Below are 18,029 nucleotides of genomic sequence, written 5' to 3'. Positions count from 1 at the left end.
TTTGCTCAGATCTGGATCCGCTCTTGCTGAAGCGGGATCCAGACGTTGGACCGGTTCGGGAAAGTCTGCCGAGTGCCGACGGGCATCGCCATGGGCTCTCTCTTGATAAGCATGCTATGTTCCGCCATGAACCTCTGGGTCCTCCGTAGACTTTCTACTCTTCATTTTACAGAATCCCAGCGGCTAGTAGTTTATAAAAATGGTTCTCGCAGTAAGCGTTTAATGCCTCAGTAGATGGCTTTTCATTAAATCTGCGGAGTTCCCACTAATATGATATATTTATCTCATCACAGGCCGTGGGGCAACTATGTTCGACTGGAAGTCTAGCTGCCAACTTGACGCAATGCAAGACGCTGGTACGCAAGGCAGCCGCAGCTGGAGCTAAGGTAAGTTCATATAGTATTTGTTCGCCCACAAGTCATTCACGCTTGATTATCATCAGTATCAGCATCGATTTAACAAATCAACAGGCATTGTTTCTTCCCGAGGCTGCGGACTATATCGCATCATCGCCTGCAGAGACTATCTCACTGGCACGCTCTGTTCAAGACAGCGAATTTGTACTGGGTCTCCAAAAAGAGGCACAATTGGCCAATCTGCACATCAATGTAGGGATACACGAACCGGCGTCGAACGGTAGGATCAAGAACACCCTCGTTTGGATCAATGAAAAGGGCGACATCACACAACGCTACCAGAAGGTCCACCTATTCGATGTGGACATCAAGGGTGGACCAGTATTGAAGGAAAGCGCGTGAGTTTAATAAGTGGATGCGGTTTGATCGAACTTGGCTAATGTCAAATAAAGGAGCGTCGAGAAGGGGATGGAGATACTACCGCCTTTCGAGACACCCGTTGGGCGAGTAGGCTTGTCTATTTGTTTTGATGTAAGCCGGAAGCAGCCAACTTATATTGCAAGGCGTCTTGCTCACGTTTAACCTTACACAGCTGCGCTTTCCTGAGATTAGTCTGGCTCTCAAGAGACAGAATGCCCAAATCATCACATATCCATCAGCTTTTACGGTTCCTACCGGGACAGCGCATTGGGAGACCCTTTTACGCGCCAGAGCTATAGAAACGCAGTCCTATGTGATTGCCGCAGCCCAGGCCGGGCCTCACAATGAAAAGAGGAGAAGCTACGGACATTCCATGATCGTCAATCCATGGGGCGAAGTTGTTGCCAAGCTTGACGATGAATACCAAGAGCCGCAGATCGCGGTTGCGGACATTGATCTAGATCTCCTTGCTAAAGTCAGGAGAGAGATGCCGCTACTCAGAAGAACGGATATATACCCAGAAGTATAGATGACCATGGCATTTGACTCAGTACATACGATATCTGTAACTATGTCACAGTACATACTATCATTACCGTTTCCTTGTCGTATAACACCAAATGATAGGTTGCTATCCAGTGTGAACGTAGCCGAAAACCGAGATACACATCATACAACCCATGTATAAGGTACAGACATCTATTTCTCCCGTTTTTGAAACATTGCAAGCATGTCAACGAAAAGATTCAGGATATAGAATGACAGATACACGCAGGAAATTGGAGGCGAACAGTGAAATGAAATAGAAAAGCCCTGTCTAGGGTCGGACGTAATGTGCCTATTGACACCACTCGAACGAAGATTGTTTTCCACGCCCGACCGCTCTATGTACAAAGTACAAGATATTTCCGGACCAAAGCACCTTACTTGCGCTGGACCTTGTCAGGGTCCTCCAGAATGCCTTCGGCCTCCAGCCGCCGGCGAGCCTCTTCCAGAGCCCATGTTTGTATCCTGTGGTCAAGTCAGCATCTAATCCTCGACTCTGCTAATACAGGGAAAGGTATTGTCGTGACGCGCAGAAAGATCTTAAGACAATCCACTTCAGCTGTCACACGAGGGAGAGGGGTTGAACATACGAAGTGTCTGGCTTGAAGACGTATGCGACACCGGCAACGAGAAGACTGCCGATGAATCCATAGTACCACATGTTCTCCCAGCCCTCCTTCACATACTTCTGGCCGGGCTTGAGGCCAAACAGGTAGCCGGTAGGAGGGTCATAGTGGTCACCGCGGAGGTTGCTGCGGGTCGAGAAGCCCTGGATGTTCTGGGCCCGGCGGGGGACACAGCGAGCGCGAAGGCAATGCGACAACGGACGAGCGGACATTGTGAATGTGCGGAGGGTCTGTTGTAATTCAGAAACCCCTAGTTTTCAACGTGAATGATAAGGGACAGGCGGTGGCGGGTGAGGATCCCTGTCGGGTATGGCGAGGCAACGACCGCTGGATTGGTATGCCGAAATTAGGAATCCGTTCGACCAGCGACGACAATAGTCGACCCAATTGAGTGATTTCAAATATCACTACTTTCGTTGGAGCGGCAGGAGCGGCAGGTGGAGGGGTGATGTGACGGTCAAGCGGTTGATGTTCAGAAGCCGCAAAAGGCCGATGACTGCTGGGATTCTGCCGCTAGGCCCGAACAGGCAAATTTCCCTGCCGCCTTTCGGCCTGATGTCACAGGCATTCATTAGTACATGCCTGAGGCAGGAGCACTCGACGCGTGACGCGTTCGAGACCAATTAGATTGGCTTATCGCATATCGCGCATAGGCATTGCTACTATTGCGTGCATCGAACCAACTCTGATCTGCATTAGCACTCTGTCTTGAACCTGTCACTTATGACTCGCCTGGCATGGAATTCTGATGTCAGTCGATAAAACAAAGGTAACTACCTATTGTTCGCGGTATCATTCGAATGATCGAGGATCCACTTGACATATTCTTGCTAACCGCCTAGGCCTTTCTTCTCGAGATGCCCCATTGCCCCCCAGCTCCCGAAGAACGCCAACTATAAACACGATGAACACAGGCAACGGCTCGCACAGAGTATCTTCGCAATCACGGTCGAAATTGAATGCTTTTCGGTACAATCAACAAATTAGACCAACTCCTGACAAGCCTCCTCAGAAGACTAGCTTAGCACCTGGCCATGCAAACAAGGAGAACCAGACGTCTTGGTTGAATGGAGTGACGGAGCCCGAGAAGTCGAATGAAAATGATCAAAATCAAACAGCAGAGGCAGCAGAACCAAAGGCACCGAGAGAATGCCCTCACACTCCAGGAAATAGGATCCCTCTAGCGGACCTTATCAACAATGCAGAGGATGCTTTCATCCATGCTCCTATGCCGGAATTTACACCAGAAGATTACGTTGTTTGGCAGCATGTGCCCGCAAGCTCAAATCCTGATAGAATGTCCCAGACGCCTGCACATGGTAAAAAGCGCCGCCACAGCTCATCCCCGACTAGCTCTCCCCTGGCAGGGACTTCGAAGAGCAGGCGTAAAGGATCTCTTGACTTGCAGAATTCTCAGACACTCCAGAAGACTCCGCAGCATGACCTCGCCGCCGATCTTTGGAACAGCTATGTGAGCAAGACCCTTGCCAACGGCAATGGTGAGATACTTCGACCGCGCTTCACAAATCTCCTCCCTTCTTCCCCGCAAACGCCAGCCTCAGTGCGCACCAGCCGAGACTCTTCAAGTCTTAGACGATCAAACAGCTGTATGGCAGAATGGCCCAGTTCAAAAGCCAAGCGAAGAAGGATCGACAAGGAAAACTTTGGTACGGGACGAAGCATATTCTCAAGGACAAGGAGCAATGTTGTCAACTCGGGAAACTACCAAGGCCCCAAGATCAGTTCTCTCGTGGAGGAAATCGAGAAGACGTTGAAAAAGGCACCTGTGCCGCTACCGGACACAACTGACTCGTCTCCTATACCAGCACGCAACCAAGGCCGGCGTAGTAGGTCAAAATCCCCAACAGAGGATAGAAAGAGCCAAGCTCAAGCCTCGAAGAAAACCAGCCAAGTGCAAGAGCCCAGAATCATTCATGCTGCCCCTGAAGACAGGAAACCGTTGGAAGAGTCCTCATCGGATTACGGGGACGATGAATTTGACCAGGACTTCTTCGATCTCGCCGAAGCCTCAATAGATCCATTTGTGGATGTCGGTTCCTCTCACCTTAAAGACAAGGCTCTGAGTGACGGACTTGCGAAAAATGGGGCTTCGACAGAGGCCTGCGCCTCAACTAAGGAATGGAGAGAGACTGGTGCAGTGACTATGAAAACTAATGTGGATAAACCGACTAATAATGTTGATACCCTTGATGCTGATGAATTTGACGATGATTTTGATGGTCTATCGGACGGTATGGAGGATCTTCTCGCTCAATGTGAAAAGTCGCAGAGCACGGATATGGCAAAGCCTGTTTCTACGGGGCCAGCAGCTTCTAGACAACCAATTCCCGGAGCAAAATCTGGCTATTATCCTAACGCGATGTCCGAAGTGCCCATTCAGAAAAAAGGAGAACAGGATGCATCTTTTGGCGATGAATTTGACGATGATGGCTTGGATATAGAGGCCATCGAACAATCCATGATGCATTCAGGAGCAGATGCATCAAACGATGTTTGTCATTCTTAGTGGGTTCATGTGTTACATACTTACTAAGCCCATATATAGAACGTTAGAAGCCGACAAGCCATCAAGCGTTACCTGATTGTTGATATTGCCGAGTCTGCGTATAAAACCCTCAAAGGGCGCGTTCAGCCAGAACAGGTCAGACACCATTGAAAATAACAGCTTTGCATTGCCACTGACAGCAAAAAATAGGTGCTTTCTGTACAAGATGAGAGGACGAAGGAAAAGAAAGTCGTCATCCTTCGAGAGTCCTGGTGCGAGTGCCCATGCGTCAAGGAGTCATACATTCACTTAATCGGAGATTTCGATGCCACAGGACATTGCATCGTGGATGATTCTAGGAACATGGTCATACTCCACCCAGACCACCTGGTCTCTGCAACTGTCGTAGCAGACTCAATTAGTTGCCAGCGCCGCGCCGTCTTGCAGGATCGTATCAAATACACGTCCGATCTAGGAAAAGCGCAAGTCTTTGGGAACATTTTTCATGAGGTGTTTCAAGAAGCAATCAAGCTCAACAAATGGGATACGAACTCGCTAAGGACTCTGATTGAAGGTGTTACTGTCAAGCGCATCGAGGATCTATACTTGATCCGCATGACTATTCCGGAGGCTGTTGAATATATCATGAGTCGAATACCGGGCGTGCAAGCCTGGGCGGAGCGGTTCCTCAGGGTAAAGCCAAGTGTAAGTTACCCGGCCTCAATTCGTGGTAGTGGTACTAACTGAATTAAAGGCAGAATCATTGGTTGAGGATCGTGGCAGCTCTAAGATGAGTTTGAGTATCAATAAGCTTCTTGAAGTCGAGGAGCATATTTGGTCTCCAATGTACGGACTCAAAGGAAACGTTGATGCCACTGTGCAAGTCGCTTGTCATGACGGCGAAAGCGATAAAAACCTCGTCATACCACTTGAGCTCAAAACAGGCAATAGGGATACAAATCAGGCCCACAGGGCACAAACGGCCCTGTATACTTTGCTGCTTTCTGATCGCTACGGTAAAAAATCCCACCGGTGTTCAGTTCCCTTATTGATAGAAACTGATGCGTTCCTGTAGATGTGGAGTGTACGTTTGGATTGTTATATTACCTCGAAACAACGAAAATATTCCGCATTCGTGGTATCCGGCATGAGCTCCTACAGATGATCCAGCAGCGAAATCGCATAGTCGGATATATGCGCCAGAGAACGCACCTGCCGCCGATGGCCAAGAAGTCCTCATTTTGCAACAAGTGCTACTCGAAGACACCTTGTTTTATCTACCATAAGCTTGCAGATGATGGTGACGGTGAAACTAGCGGTCTTGGTGACGACTTTGTCAACGCTATGGACCACCTGACTTCTGATGATCGCGACTTCTTTCGAAAATGGGATGATTTGTTGACCAAAGAGGAAAAGAACATGATCCGATTCAAACGCGAGCTTTGGACCATGCTTAGTAGCGAGCGCGAGGCTTTGGGCCGATGCTTTGGCAATGTCGTCATCGACCCTAGTTCCTCCTACGAGGATAAAGATGGACCCAAAATTAACCGCTATCGCTATACCTTCGTCAAAAAGCAACCTCATTCATCATTTTCGTTTACCGAATCCCAACTCACACTTGGAGAACCTATCGTGGTTTCTGATGAGAAGGGCCACTTTGCTCTTGCAAATGGATACGTTGTGCAAGTCAGCCGAAGACACATCACCGTCGCGGTAGACAGGCGGCTACATAACGCCAGAACGAAAGCTAGAGGTTTTGATGCCGAGCGTAACCAGTCATTCAAGGGTATAATGGAAATACTCGAGGACGGTGCCTCTCCGTCACCGGCTGAGTCGGATGAAGAGCCGGTCTACCGTTTAGACAAGGACGAATTCAGCAACGGCATGGCAATTGTCCGAACGAACCTGGTTTCCATGATGGAACGGGATCTATTTCAGGCTAGACAGCTGAGGAGGCTGATTGTTAAACGGGAGGCACCCGCTTTCAAGACCACAGCATCTGCATATACCTTGTCTGAATCCGACAAGGCAGCCTTGAACGTCGATCAGAGACAAGCCATTGACAAGGTCATGAGAGCTGAAGATTATGCCTTAGTCCTTGGAATGCCTGGTACTGGCAAGACAACCACCATTGCTCATATCATTCGTGCCTTGGTGGCACAAGGAAAGAGCGTCCTGTTGACTTCATACACCCACACAGCGGTTGATAACATCCTACTGAAAATCAAGGATGACAACTTCCGTATCTTGCGAATCGGGGCTCCTGCAAAAGTACATCCTGATGTTCAGCAGTTTGCAGACTTGGCAGCGGTGCCTAAAACCACATTGGAAGAGCTGAAAGCCTCCTACGAAGATTCGCAAGTGGTGGCGACTACCTGCCTCGGGGTCAGTCATGGTATCTTTTCCCAACGCATGTTTGACTATTGTATTGTTGATGAGGCTTCCCAAATCACGCTTCCCGTATGTCTAGGGCCTATTCGAATGGCTAGGACATTTATCCTTGTTGGTGACCACTACCAACTGCCTCCGCTGGTGCAGAACAAGGAGGCCCAAGAAGGCGGCTTGGATGTCAGTCTTTTCAAATTGCTGTCTGACTCACACCCCGCATCTGTTGTCAATCTGGAACACCAGTATCGAATGTGTGAGGACATCATGCTTTTATCCAATACTCTCATCTATTCTGGTCGTCTCAAATGTGGGACTGGAGATGTTGCAGTGCGTTCGCTCAATATCCCCAATATTGGCGGTCTCAAGCAACATCATCCCAGCACCTTCCCCCAACCTCATAGTCAGCGACAGGTTTGCTTGGGTACAAGCCAGGGTCGTTGCTGGCTCAAAGACCTGGTCGAACCGTCTGCCAAAACCCGACTTGTTAACACGGATACGCTTTCCATACCTGCATTGGATGTAGCAAACGGTTCACGGATTGTGAACCCTACTGAAGCAACCATTTGCAGCCGACTCGTTGAAGCATTCATCTCCAGCGGCATTCCGGCACGCAGCATAGGTGTGATAGCGCTCTACCGAAGCCAACTCTCGCTCCTGAAACAAAACCTTAGCCGTTACCTACCGGATCTTGAGATGCACACAGCAGACAAGTTCCAGGGCCGGGACAAAGAGGTTATCATCCTAAGTTGCGTGCGGAGCAATGCTGACAAGAACGTCGGTGATCTACTCCGTGATTGGAGACGCGTCAATGTCGCATTCACCAGAGCACGGACTAAGCTTCTCGTTGTCGGGAGCAAGAGTACTCTCCGCGATGGAAACGAGCTCCTAGGAAAATACGTGAAACTAGTCCAAGAGCGAGGATGGATTTATGACTTGCCTAGAGATGCCATGACGGATCACATTTTCGAGTCCGAAATGGTTCCATCGCAATCCTGTCTGGACAAGTCTACACCTAGTCCAAAGAAGAGCAAGAGCCCCGTGTCGGCCAAGAAGACGACTCGCAGTCCTTTTGGTCCCGTGCAGACTCGACTATCGCCGACTGGCTTGAAGAAACCTGCTAAAAGGGGCGCTAAGTTGATGAGCGGTGGTAGAGTACTTGGAAATCGACCTATTTTGCAGGACATGGTCAATGATCTTATCGGATAACTGTATCCTATGTCTTGGTCGCTACTTCTTTTTGTTTAAAGGGATGTGAAATATCGTTTGGCGTGTATTGGATATGGGCTTTGGGATGGATGGATGGTTAAATGAAAGCGACAAGGGAATAAGATATGGGATACCAATGGACATGCAGGACAACTTCAATAGGTCAGAAGAATATTATAATTTGGACTATATAAGCCTGTGTACGTGTTTGGTACCAAGAATGTAGTAAGTGCTTTTTAGATTTGGGGTATAGTATCGAAGAACAGTAACTCCTGAGCCCACTCTAGAACGGTATACTAGTATAAAACAGTTCAAAGAATCGAAGCACCGACGTACTCCCAACATATAAAGTGCCGACCATCGCCCTTAGACGAACTATCTGCCTGCACTCCAGATACATCTTCCTTTGGCACATGTGTCGGAAGCACCATAACCGTGTACCCATCGCGTGCCTCCACGGCTTCTCTTCCCAGCGCACTCGCAGAAAGCGCGAACCAAGCGTACGGGGCGATAGACTTGGGAGCAGTTTCCTTCCTAAACACGCACAAGATAGCCACGTTAGCAGGACAACAACCAATATCAGATAAATTCCATAGCAAGGTATGTGGAACATACAATATCGCAACCAATAATTCGATAATCCAACGAGACGGGACAAGTCCATGCCACTTCAAGCTGAAAAGACTGGTGGGCTTTGCATTATCCGAGTCGGGTACACTGTAACGACATAGATAGGGATCGACATCGTCATAGACGGATACGCGAGGCGATTGGAGGGATACCATTGCAAGCCACTCGGAGAGCTCGTTGCAGTGATCTTCTAGTTCTGCTGCTTCGCGGGACTCGTTTGTGATTTCTGGTCCAGGGAGACGGGGGACAAGGATATTGGAGTGCTCGGTAATTAGAGGCTTGTAATTGATAATTTGGGGATGGTTTCCTTTGAGGGAGGGGTCATCTGCTTGTGTTTTAGTGTATAGCCCTGGGAGATAATCTGCAGAAGGGTGCTTAATGAGGTATAGTACCTTCGGAAACGCCACCCGAGCTAGTTGTGAGATCGAAGAACAGCCAGGCTACTGATTGGTTCAAGACGTTCTTGAAAGCCCATACGATTCTCTCGAAGCCCTTCTTGCCGTGAAGCATGGACGGAAGCCGAAGGTTGATTTCCACGACTGTTTGTCAGGGCTTGTTGTCAGCATGTCTCCTCATTCTGGGGGACATGGTATGGAGAGCACATACTGAACCTCTCTTTTGCATGCTTTTTTCCTCCGCTGCGAACAGGCTTACCTGTAAGCCCTGTTCTTTCGAAGATTTCCTTGCTCAACTCCAATTTCAAGATGCCTAGGGGGGGCTGTTAGCTGAGTAGGCTAGGAAAACATAGCCGGGGACTATAGACCATCTTTGAGTGTGAAGACACTGTCTGAGCCTGAGCGTCCCTCTGATATCATGAGGATGTTCCCTGTACCATGTATGTTAGCTACTAATTCGGTCTTAGTGCCCCAGCGAGGCGACGAGAGGCCACTAAGAAAAAAAAAAAAAAAAGGCAATAATTACCGGTCTTGATATACGTATTGAAAAATTCACCCTCCAGCAAAGAAGATAGCGACATGAACACTCTAGCATATCGCAAATTCTGCAGTTGGGGTTCCACATGTGACAGGATGTCCTTGGGCAGAATGACTTCAACCTGCACAGCGACTAGTTAGCATTTCTCTGATATTGTGCCAGCGTGCATATGATGAACTGTCACAGCACAAACAGACAGCATAAAAGTCTAGGGATCATATCTAGAACACAGGGTGTCTTACCGTGTGAACGAATGGATGGCCAAGGATGGCCGAGAAGGGGGACCGTTTCGTGGGTGGCTGCTTGGGATCGATGAAAGCAGGCAGTTGGCCTATGGTGGTGTAGCATTTTTCGCGCTTAGACGCGTCATCCTCAAAGTCGAGCATCGTCCTGAGAAGGATATAACAAAGCCTGACTATTCGTCGATCAGGCCGTCGGCAGTCAGGCTCAAGTCTTAGATGCCGGTAGATGAAATTTGTGGTTGAGCCCGGAGAGAATTTTCGGCCCTATACAATATCTGCTCGATTCGCACTACAGGGCTAATAGAAGGCGGGATGCATCAACCAGGAATATCTGATGGAGTCAAGCACGCAGATGCAATAAGCTCCTGTATAGTTCCGTCGTATACTTCTGGTTGATATGCAAGATAATTGCTGCTTGGAAGGTTCCGCTAGGTCACCTGACCATATACTGATTGCATGTTCGGGACAATCCTACCAAGGAATACTGTTATCGCATGAATTGGACAATTTACCGAACTATAAATAAAGAACAAGCCTTTTCATGAGTTTAATGAAAATGAATAACCTCCAACTACTAGACCTGTAGTTCTGGACAGGCGCCTAGCCAACTGGCGAGTGCCAGCATTATGTCATCTCAATTCTGATCTTCTATCGCCGAGCTCCAGCCAATCACCGAACGCGCCTCACGGTCTCTGCGGGCATCGATCGAACATCGCGCGCAGGAGCACTTCCAAATCTCCCCGCAATTCGACAGCGTCATTCGCAATTGCTCTAAGAAAATACTTTCGTTACTGAAGTCCAGTTTGCCATTCTATTGGCAAGGAATCTCTCCCCACTCCCCCATTCACAGCCCCGCGGGGCATCAGTCCAGGCTGCTGCTGCCGCAATCGCGAACCCGCCAGCAGCAGCAACAATTACACAAGTACTACCTTGACAATGGCGCCTCCTCGACGGAACCTGCTCCCAAAAGACCGGTTTGGTCTTGCGTTTGGTGGCCTAAAAACACAAAACTACCATGATCCTGCTGCTCGTGGGCCTGGTTCTCATACGTAAATGCCCATCCGACAAATTACTCTCATAAAAGAGAAGCAGAACGCATACTGATGGAGGGCGATGAGCAATCTAGAATTCGCACAATAGCATGGAACCCTACCGGCCAACTCATTGCCACCGGCTCTGCAGACCGTACCCTTCGAATCTGGAACCCTGAGCGCTCGCAAGTGAAATACTCCACCGAACTGCGCGGCCATACTGCTGGCATTGAGAAAGTCGTGTTTAACCCTGTTCGAGACTCCGAGCTGGCCAGCTGCTCCACCGATGGAACCGTTCGCGTTTGGGATGTCCGGTCAAAGACCTGCGTCAGTCGTCTAGACGTCGGAGGCGAGGCATTCACCCTGTCCTGGTCTGCTGATGGAAGGGTAATGATTGTTGGCAGGAAGGTGAGCGAACACCCACGAGCACAACGCAGATGCGCTCAACACCAGGAACTTCACAACTCACAAAATGTCCAATATCTGCAGGACGATACCCTCATACCCATCTCCGTCGAATCCCCATCCACCCCAACCATCCACCCAGACGGACCACCCAACGCCGCAGCAACGCAACAGCAACAAAAGCCCACCTTTACACCATCAATCTACACAGCTCTAGAACCACACCCCCAACCCATCCAAACTAACGCAACAACCTTCTCACACCACATCTCCACCCCTTCCTCCCCCGACCTCCACCTCTTCGCCACAACCGGCGAAGGCACCGTCAAGATCATCTCTTACCCGTCCTTTGACGTCCTTCACACCCTCCACGCCCACACTTCCGCCTGCCTTTCCATCTCCCTAGCACCCACAGGTCGCTACCTCGCCGTCGGGGGCAGCGACGCCCTCATCTCGCTATGGGATACAACAGACTGGATCTGCAAGCGCACTGTTTCGAGCAACAACGGTGGAGCCGTGCGCGGCGTGAGCTGGAGCTTCGACGGTAGATTCATCTGTGGTGCTTGTGACGAGGTAGGCTGTGGCGGTAATGGCTTGGAGATCTTCCATGCGGAAACGGGCGAGAGTGTTCATACCGTTCCTACGGGGGGCAATGCCAATTCGGGGATTCCGGCTGTCGCGTGGCATCCTTCGAGGTATTGGCTTGCGTATTCTACTACTGCGGATGGGTCGGGGCCGGGTGGATTGAGGATTGTAGGGGCTGCGGGTGGGAATTTGTAATGGTGGTATTTTTTGATATTTATCTCGCATTTTTGTGTATGTGTGTGTTATGGCGTTCGGTGCGTCGGATGTTTTATTTGAGCTTACGATGCTTACGGTAGATATTAAGCATGGCATTGCATATCTTGTATAGAGTCCTTTTGCTGTGCTGGTTTGATATATTGGCCCGGTTCGCGAATGCTGTCCAGGAGATGTAAACGTGCTACACTCGACAAGTTTGTTGAAGAGGTAAAATCTCATGATATATTCAACACTAATCGTTAGTCTATATATCGTAGATCACATCATCAAATACTCTGTCGTGCTCAAGCTGAAGCTCAAGGCATGAAGTTCAACCCTTGCCATGACTCCCAGCCTCCTGAGGCGAGTAATGCCCACGGAGCATCGCTGAGAGCTTCGGGGCCATTAGACGAATTATTGACTAGGTCTCCATCGCCTAGGTCAGGTATAGGATTCTGTGTGGTATTCCATGTAGGATCGGTAGTGAGGGGGTTTCCGGATCTCGTGGGATCGAGCTGAGTTGACTGGTTGGGAAAGACAGTGTTGGTTCCGTATTGGAACGGAGCGAAGACACTGGGGGAGAATAGTTCTGGCTGTATAGGGACTTGTGTGGATGAGGGGTATGTCGCTGGTCCCAAGTAGGCGAGGTTGTTCTGAGTGGAAGCTAGGTGTGAGGGTATGGAGTTGGTTGACTGGTGGGTGTTGGCGTTCCCGTTGGATGTAGAAGACATGTTCGTATCCAAATTTGGAATATTATTGCCATTTCTGGTCGGTGCTGCATGATTGGATGTTACAGAGCCGCTGTGAATTGTTTTGCTTGGTCGGCCTGGTGGCGTTTCAGTGGTAGTCTGTTGACTTGCATATTCAGTGGGCGTGGATCCAGAAGTCCTTTGAGCGTGATCCGGGGTTGTATTGTCGTCCTGGCCTCTTGATTGGTTTGCAGTTTGTGTATTGTTCGCGCAAGTCTAGGGTGGTCGCTGATCAGCAGATCGTCTTCACGGCTATAGCAAGCATGCTTACCGGTATATGGGACGCGATACACATCGTTTTCGAAGCGCGAACATCTCCAAAGGCAGTTCCACCAATATCAAGTTCAAGTTGCATGACGAATGGTTCTGCTAGCGGATTTTTTTCTTTGAAGGCATCGAGGGCAGAAAAGGCAAATTGTAGAGATGAACGTGCAGCGGAGTCACTGGGGCGAAATTTCAGGTATTGGATAAAGACCCGCGCGGCCACGTAGATACAAAACGCCATGAATGGGTCCATCTGCTTCCTGTTAGCATGTTCAGAGAGCTAGAAGTCATAATATAACTGACAACACTCAGATCTAGATGAATGATCATCTTCATTATGTTGGAGATTTGATCGGCAGCTAGTATACACCGTCGCTTACTCTCGGTGGCGATCTGCTCTGGCATTTTGTTCTTTTCCGCTACGAATATTGCCCCTTGATGCAGACAAATCGTTGCTGTGTGAATAGCCATGTTGCAGAATATAATGTTCGGGTCGGTCGTCAAGACTGTCAGCCGCAGATGACTCGGCATGGAGAGCGCAAAGTGGAGTAGGAGATTATCAAAGGCACGGTGCCGCTGCCAGTACAGTCCAGTGAGATCATGTTCATTATCTTGGGGATCAGGACGATGCAGATGTGCGACATTCTTCCCAAACATGCAAGCTAATATCACGACTCGTGCAAAAGTAGACATTGTGGAAATATTCCCGGTTATCAGTATGTCTGCGAGACGACCAGTCTGTTGCGGGTTGTTATCGATGAATGATTCCTCAGACGCTGGAAGATTCGTGAAGATCTATCGAGCTCAGTCAGATAAGACTATTCCCGGACATTGAAGCATGTGCTGGAGCAACTGACATCTCTTTCATCAAACGAGACAGGCCATCCAGTACCGACACTTGCGTATCTATCGAGACAGAAAGCCATCCAAAATACTCTCCTTCGCTCTTCTTTTTCAGACCAGTCCTTGGAAGGTGGCAAGGTCTGTTTGACGTTGAGACCATCTTCATCTATACCACATAGACCTAGCATCGTCGCCAATCTGGCAGCTTTTCCAACACTCAGCCACGCTCGAGGAAGAAACATCATTTTGAACTCATATGTGCCGATGAGTACCCAGGTCTGACAATGTGAGATAGACACCACACGCTCACCAAGACCTTCTAACTCGTCCAATTCGGCGTACTTACGAGCTCGCTCGTAGAAAATACTGTGAAGACTGGAGTACTTGTCCGTGACAGACGCCGCATGGCACCAAATCATGTACTGTAAGCATATAGGAGGCCGTGAGGCAGGAGCAAGGCTTGCAGCTGCCAAATACCTTGGGCGGTGAATCATGGGAAGTCGAGGATGTATCTTCTTGAAATATATCGCAGTCCTGTATAGTATTAGAAGGCGGATACAGATCTCGATTGTATGGGGAAAACTTGCAGCTCATCAATAACCTCCTGCGTGGGAAGGGGTTCTTCCAGCCCCAGGCTTATCAAGCTACCTTGGGGATTATCGCTGCTTGCTGCTCCTGCATGATACGATGTGGGAGTCGAAGAGATAGGATCGGCCTCTCCCTCCGGAGACTGCATATGAACACCATCCTGGGGAGAGATACCGGGCGCGCCAGCCGAATGGGTTATCACTGAAGCAATAGGACTATTGCCCTGGCTTTGCTGTACTTGTGCTCCTTGATTTCTAAGTAGAGTTTCGACCTGGGCTAGCATAATACGCGTGGTGTTAGCGGAGCAGACGATGAGATCGGCGCTCACATGCCTCCGATCAGAAATCGAGCGTCAAATAATGACAGACAATGAACATACCCAGACGTGCTTCTAGCTGCTTCACATAACCCCGCTTTGGGCCGCTTTTCTTGCGCACTTCATCGAATATGCATTCATGACCTAACCGAGAGCATGTCCCGCAACTGGGTCTCTTTCCATCGCATCTTAATTTCCTCCTTCGGCAAAGAACGCATGCGATACGCTTAGGGCGGGGAATATAATGGCTGTTTGGATTGTGATTCTCTGCGGCAATCGGCGCTGCCTCTTCATGCGCTGCACTCAGCTGTGGCTGGGATGGAGAAGCTTGAGTCTGCCCTGGTAGACGATTGGCATTATCAGCCATGGCCGGGCGCGCGATGCGGATGGGGAGCTGATGTGTGTCGAGAATGGCCTGCAATGTGGGCACAGCTTTTCCGAGCTAGAGGTGCTGTACCTCGATCATCGATACTTGGAGGCATCGAACGGGCGAAAAAGACCGGTATGCATAAAGAGAAGGCCAAAAAACATAAAAGCCGTTAGGCTATAGGGAAAGATGATAGGTGCACGGTCGAGCTTATGTCGGTCAGGCCGAGGACGTTACAGGACTCGTAACGGAACCAAGGATCCTAATTTGTTAGTCAGCCATCATTTTAACAAAGTGTAATTCGCGACAATTAAAGAGTAAAGCTTACAGCGCTTTTCCCGCGGACGTAAAGGCGATGTTAAACGTAGTGAGTTACTTAAGCGCGATGCGATGATCTTACTCCACTGACTTCGGCTCGATTCTATCGGTCTCAGCCAGTTCTAGACCCGCGGCTTGTTCGCCCCGATGCCGCCCTATCCCATGCCAGGACTGGTCGCTGTCTACTCCAGCAGATACAATACTCTCATAAGTAGAGGAGCTGATCATAATCTATATTTGCACTGTGTAATAGGATTGATTGTACTCTAACCCATGTAGTATACAAGAGAAACGCCGGAGCATAAACAACACATGAAGGAAATCCGGATAGAAAGCAAAGGAGCTGGAGTATAGACAGCTGGAATCCCCCATCGTAGCCAAGACAAAATAAAGTATAGTACAACAAGGTGAACAGGAAAAGACTTCCCACCATCTAAACCCACAAGAAGGACCTTCGACAGATGGGGAAATTCCGAAGATCCATGCTCTGCTTTACCCAGCTTTTACCCCGAGCGATGATAGAATCACATTTGATATAACCGTGAGATTGCTGTAAGGAGGTCCAACGAAGAAATAAGAATTTCATGTCCACGACGGCGTTTAGTGGTATCCACGACGACGCTTGCCCTGGTTGCGCTCTCTGGGATGAACCACAGCCTTGTTGATCTTCCACTTGGGACGGGTCTTGTAACCGGATTTCGCCTGTAAGAAAAGAAGACATTAGCACGGATGAGGCCTGGAAGCAAAGGAAGGAATAGTGAAGGGAGAATACATACCGGCATACCCCAAGGACTCTTCGGGTCAACATTACCCTTCGATTTGCCTCGACCACCACCGTGGGGATGTTCGGCGGCGTTCATGGCGAGACCACGAACAGTAGGCCGAATGTTGAGCCAACGGGAGCGACCAGCCTTACCAAGCTGGCGGTACTGGTGGTTAGGGTTGCTAGCGACGCCAACAGTCGCGCAGCAGTCCTTATGAATGAGACGAACTTCACCACTCTGAAGACGGATGGTGACGTGTTGAGAAATGCGCTCCTTTCTTTGCCTCTCGCGTTGCGTGAGAGGCTTTTGCTCAACGGCCCCGGCCTCGCCTTCTTGGCCGTCCGAATGATCACGCTTCGCCTTAATATCGATACCCTTGGCGATAACTGTCGCAAAAGTACCGGCACTACGGCAGAGCTGGCCTCCCTGACCAGGGCGTAGGCCAACGTTGAAGACCAGAGTACCAACAGGCATCATGTGCAGCGGCAGGCAGTTTCCTCTCCACGCGGTTCTGGCAGCGAGGACACCAGGGTCTACAGTACCTCCCATGCTCTTCCAGAGTTCCTCCGGGATACCAGACATGTAACTGTGGACAACGTCACCAGCCCGCATGCCCTCCGCAGCCAGGATGTAACTGAGTTTCTTGGTCTCCTGGCTACGGACGAGAGCAATGTGAGCACTCCGACCAGGGTCATGTTCGATACGTTCCACCACGTGCGGACCGGGAGCGTCACGCGCAAAATCAACCATTCGTATACGACGCTTGTGGCCACCACCGCGATGGCGGACAGTCACTCTACCGGAGTTGTTACGACCACCCTTGGCTTGACCTCGTTTGGGGAAGGTCAACTTCTGCACCGGGCGTCCTTTCCACAGGTGGTCATTGATCGGTCTGCGCAAATGTCTGATACCGGGAGTTCGTGGAGTGTAGGAGCGTAGAAGGATACCGGCGTCATCACGAGTGGGTGGAGGGGCGAAGGCGATACTGGGGTCGAAGGTCGAACTTGCAGGCTCGTCAGCGGACGGATTCTCTTGCTCGCGAACGACAGTCGAATAGGCCCGCGACGAAACGGCCGTAGACAAGGTTCGAAACGGAAGACGAAGGCCCGTAAGGGCCAAGCGAGTCTGGAGCATATTGGAATGTAATGTATGTGGTGAGGTAAAAAGTCGGAAGGATTTCAATGTCAATCGGTCGTGATCGGAGATGTCAAAGCAATACCGCAAAGTGGTACCCTAAGTGGTGTGAGGAAGTCCAAGCAAGCTACTGCTTAAACATGCTTAGAATTAAAAACAACAAAACAGGCAATGCAAAATTTCCAGCGTCCCTGACACCACTATCAGCAACACCGCGCTCAATTGGAGTGTTGTTGGGGGCACCGGTGACAATAGCCGCACTTCTACTCGATCTCCGGAGCAAAAATGTCTGGCATGGATTGGGAGGTGTGGCTTGACGCCCTGGCACATGACTTGAATTGCACCGCCGCTTCCGGGACTGACTAAGTGTGGCTTAGGCTTTGAGTCACGGGACGGCGCGACACGGCAACACGTCCGAAGGGAACGAAAAAGCGTAAAAGCTCCGGGTCGGTTGCCGCGCAACCAGCAATTGTTTTGGCGATCGTGGCCGCGCTCCATCACGTTTTTGCTCGCGACGGGCGTTTGGAGAGTCGAGGGTGATTTCCTGCCTGGGTCAGCTCAGGCATCGACCATGGATGAGGATCCGCCTTGTTTCCCTTAGGGAGTCCTCCCGTAAA

General features: G+C 49.9%; 7 protein-coding genes across 7 annotated transcripts; 3 read left to right on the top strand and 4 right to left on the bottom strand.

Annotated features, from left to right (window-relative positions):
* Positions 1 to 199: 199 nt before the first annotated feature.
* NIT2_1 (carbon-nitrogen hydrolase family protein) lies at positions 200 to 1,305 on the top strand (the record flags this gene model as incomplete). Its single annotated transcript, XM_041685580.1, has 5 exons — positions 200 to 211; positions 294 to 386; positions 471 to 754; positions 809 to 887; positions 949 to 1,305. 5 exons carry the CDS (start codon positions 200 to 202, stop codon positions 1,303 to 1,305), a joined length of 825 nt encoding a protein of 274 aa, XP_041539650.1.
* A 394-nt stretch (positions 1,306 to 1,699) lies between these two features.
* Positions 1,700 to 2,160, bottom strand: AKAW2_20823S (uncharacterized protein; the record flags this gene model as incomplete). Its single annotated transcript, XM_041685578.1, has 2 exons — positions 1,700 to 1,787; positions 1,913 to 2,160. The coding sequence occupies 2 exons, from the start codon at positions 2,158 to 2,160 to the stop codon at positions 1,700 to 1,702; spliced, it is 336 nt and encodes a 111-aa protein (XP_041539649.1).
* A 692-nt stretch (positions 2,161 to 2,852) lies between these two features.
* DNA2 (bifunctional ATP-dependent DNA helicase/ssDNA endodeoxyribonuclease DNA2) lies at positions 2,853 to 8,048 on the top strand (the record flags this gene model as incomplete). The annotated part of the gene is made up of 5 exons (XM_041685577.1): positions 2,853 to 4,460; positions 4,515 to 4,610; positions 4,665 to 5,159; positions 5,209 to 5,470; positions 5,530 to 8,048. 5 exons carry the CDS (start codon positions 2,853 to 2,855, stop codon positions 8,046 to 8,048), a joined length of 4,980 nt encoding a protein of 1,659 aa, XP_041539648.1.
* A 311-nt stretch (positions 8,049 to 8,359) lies between these two features.
* Positions 8,360 to 9,997, bottom strand: AKAW2_20821S (ribonuclease P protein subunit p40; the record flags this gene model as incomplete). Its single annotated transcript, XM_041685576.1, has 7 exons — positions 8,360 to 8,582; positions 8,664 to 9,003; positions 9,071 to 9,217; positions 9,285 to 9,386; positions 9,442 to 9,504; positions 9,600 to 9,732; positions 9,854 to 9,997. 7 exons carry the CDS (start codon positions 9,995 to 9,997, stop codon positions 8,360 to 8,362), a joined length of 1,152 nt encoding a protein of 383 aa, XP_041539647.1.
* A 792-nt stretch (positions 9,998 to 10,789) lies between these two features.
* AKAW2_20820A (WD repeat-containing protein) lies at positions 10,790 to 12,069 on the top strand (the record flags this gene model as incomplete). The annotated part of the gene is made up of 2 exons (XM_041685575.1): positions 10,790 to 10,902; positions 10,980 to 12,069. The coding sequence occupies 2 exons, from the start codon at positions 10,790 to 10,792 to the stop codon at positions 12,067 to 12,069; spliced, it is 1,203 nt and encodes a 400-aa protein (XP_041539646.1).
* A 317-nt stretch (positions 12,070 to 12,386) lies between these two features.
* AKAW2_20819S (putative C6 transcription factor Prf) lies at positions 12,387 to 15,196 on the bottom strand (the record flags this gene model as incomplete). Its single annotated transcript, XM_041685574.1, has 6 exons — positions 12,387 to 13,034; positions 13,090 to 13,335; positions 13,386 to 13,877; positions 13,940 to 14,459; positions 14,513 to 14,789; positions 14,893 to 15,196. 6 exons carry the CDS (start codon positions 15,194 to 15,196, stop codon positions 12,387 to 12,389), a joined length of 2,487 nt encoding a protein of 828 aa, XP_041539645.1.
* Positions 15,197 to 16,114: 918 nt separating this feature from the next.
* AKAW2_20818S (mitochondrial 54S ribosomal protein uL2m) lies at positions 16,115 to 17,412 on the bottom strand (the record flags this gene model as incomplete). The annotated part of the gene is made up of 2 exons (XM_041685573.1): positions 16,115 to 16,216; positions 16,291 to 17,412. 2 exons carry the CDS (start codon positions 17,410 to 17,412, stop codon positions 16,115 to 16,117), a joined length of 1,224 nt encoding a protein of 407 aa, XP_041539644.1.
* Between the last annotated feature and the right edge of the window lie 617 nt (positions 17,413 to 18,029).

This window comes from Aspergillus luchuensis, chromosome 2, assembly GCF_016861625.1.
Source record: "Aspergillus luchuensis IFO 4308 DNA, chromosome 2, nearly complete sequence".
NCBI lineage: Eukaryota > Fungi > Ascomycota > Eurotiomycetes > Eurotiales > Aspergillaceae > Aspergillus > Aspergillus luchuensis.
Note: the sequence above shows the minus strand (reverse complement) of the source record. Positions and strands in the feature narration are given on the sequence as shown.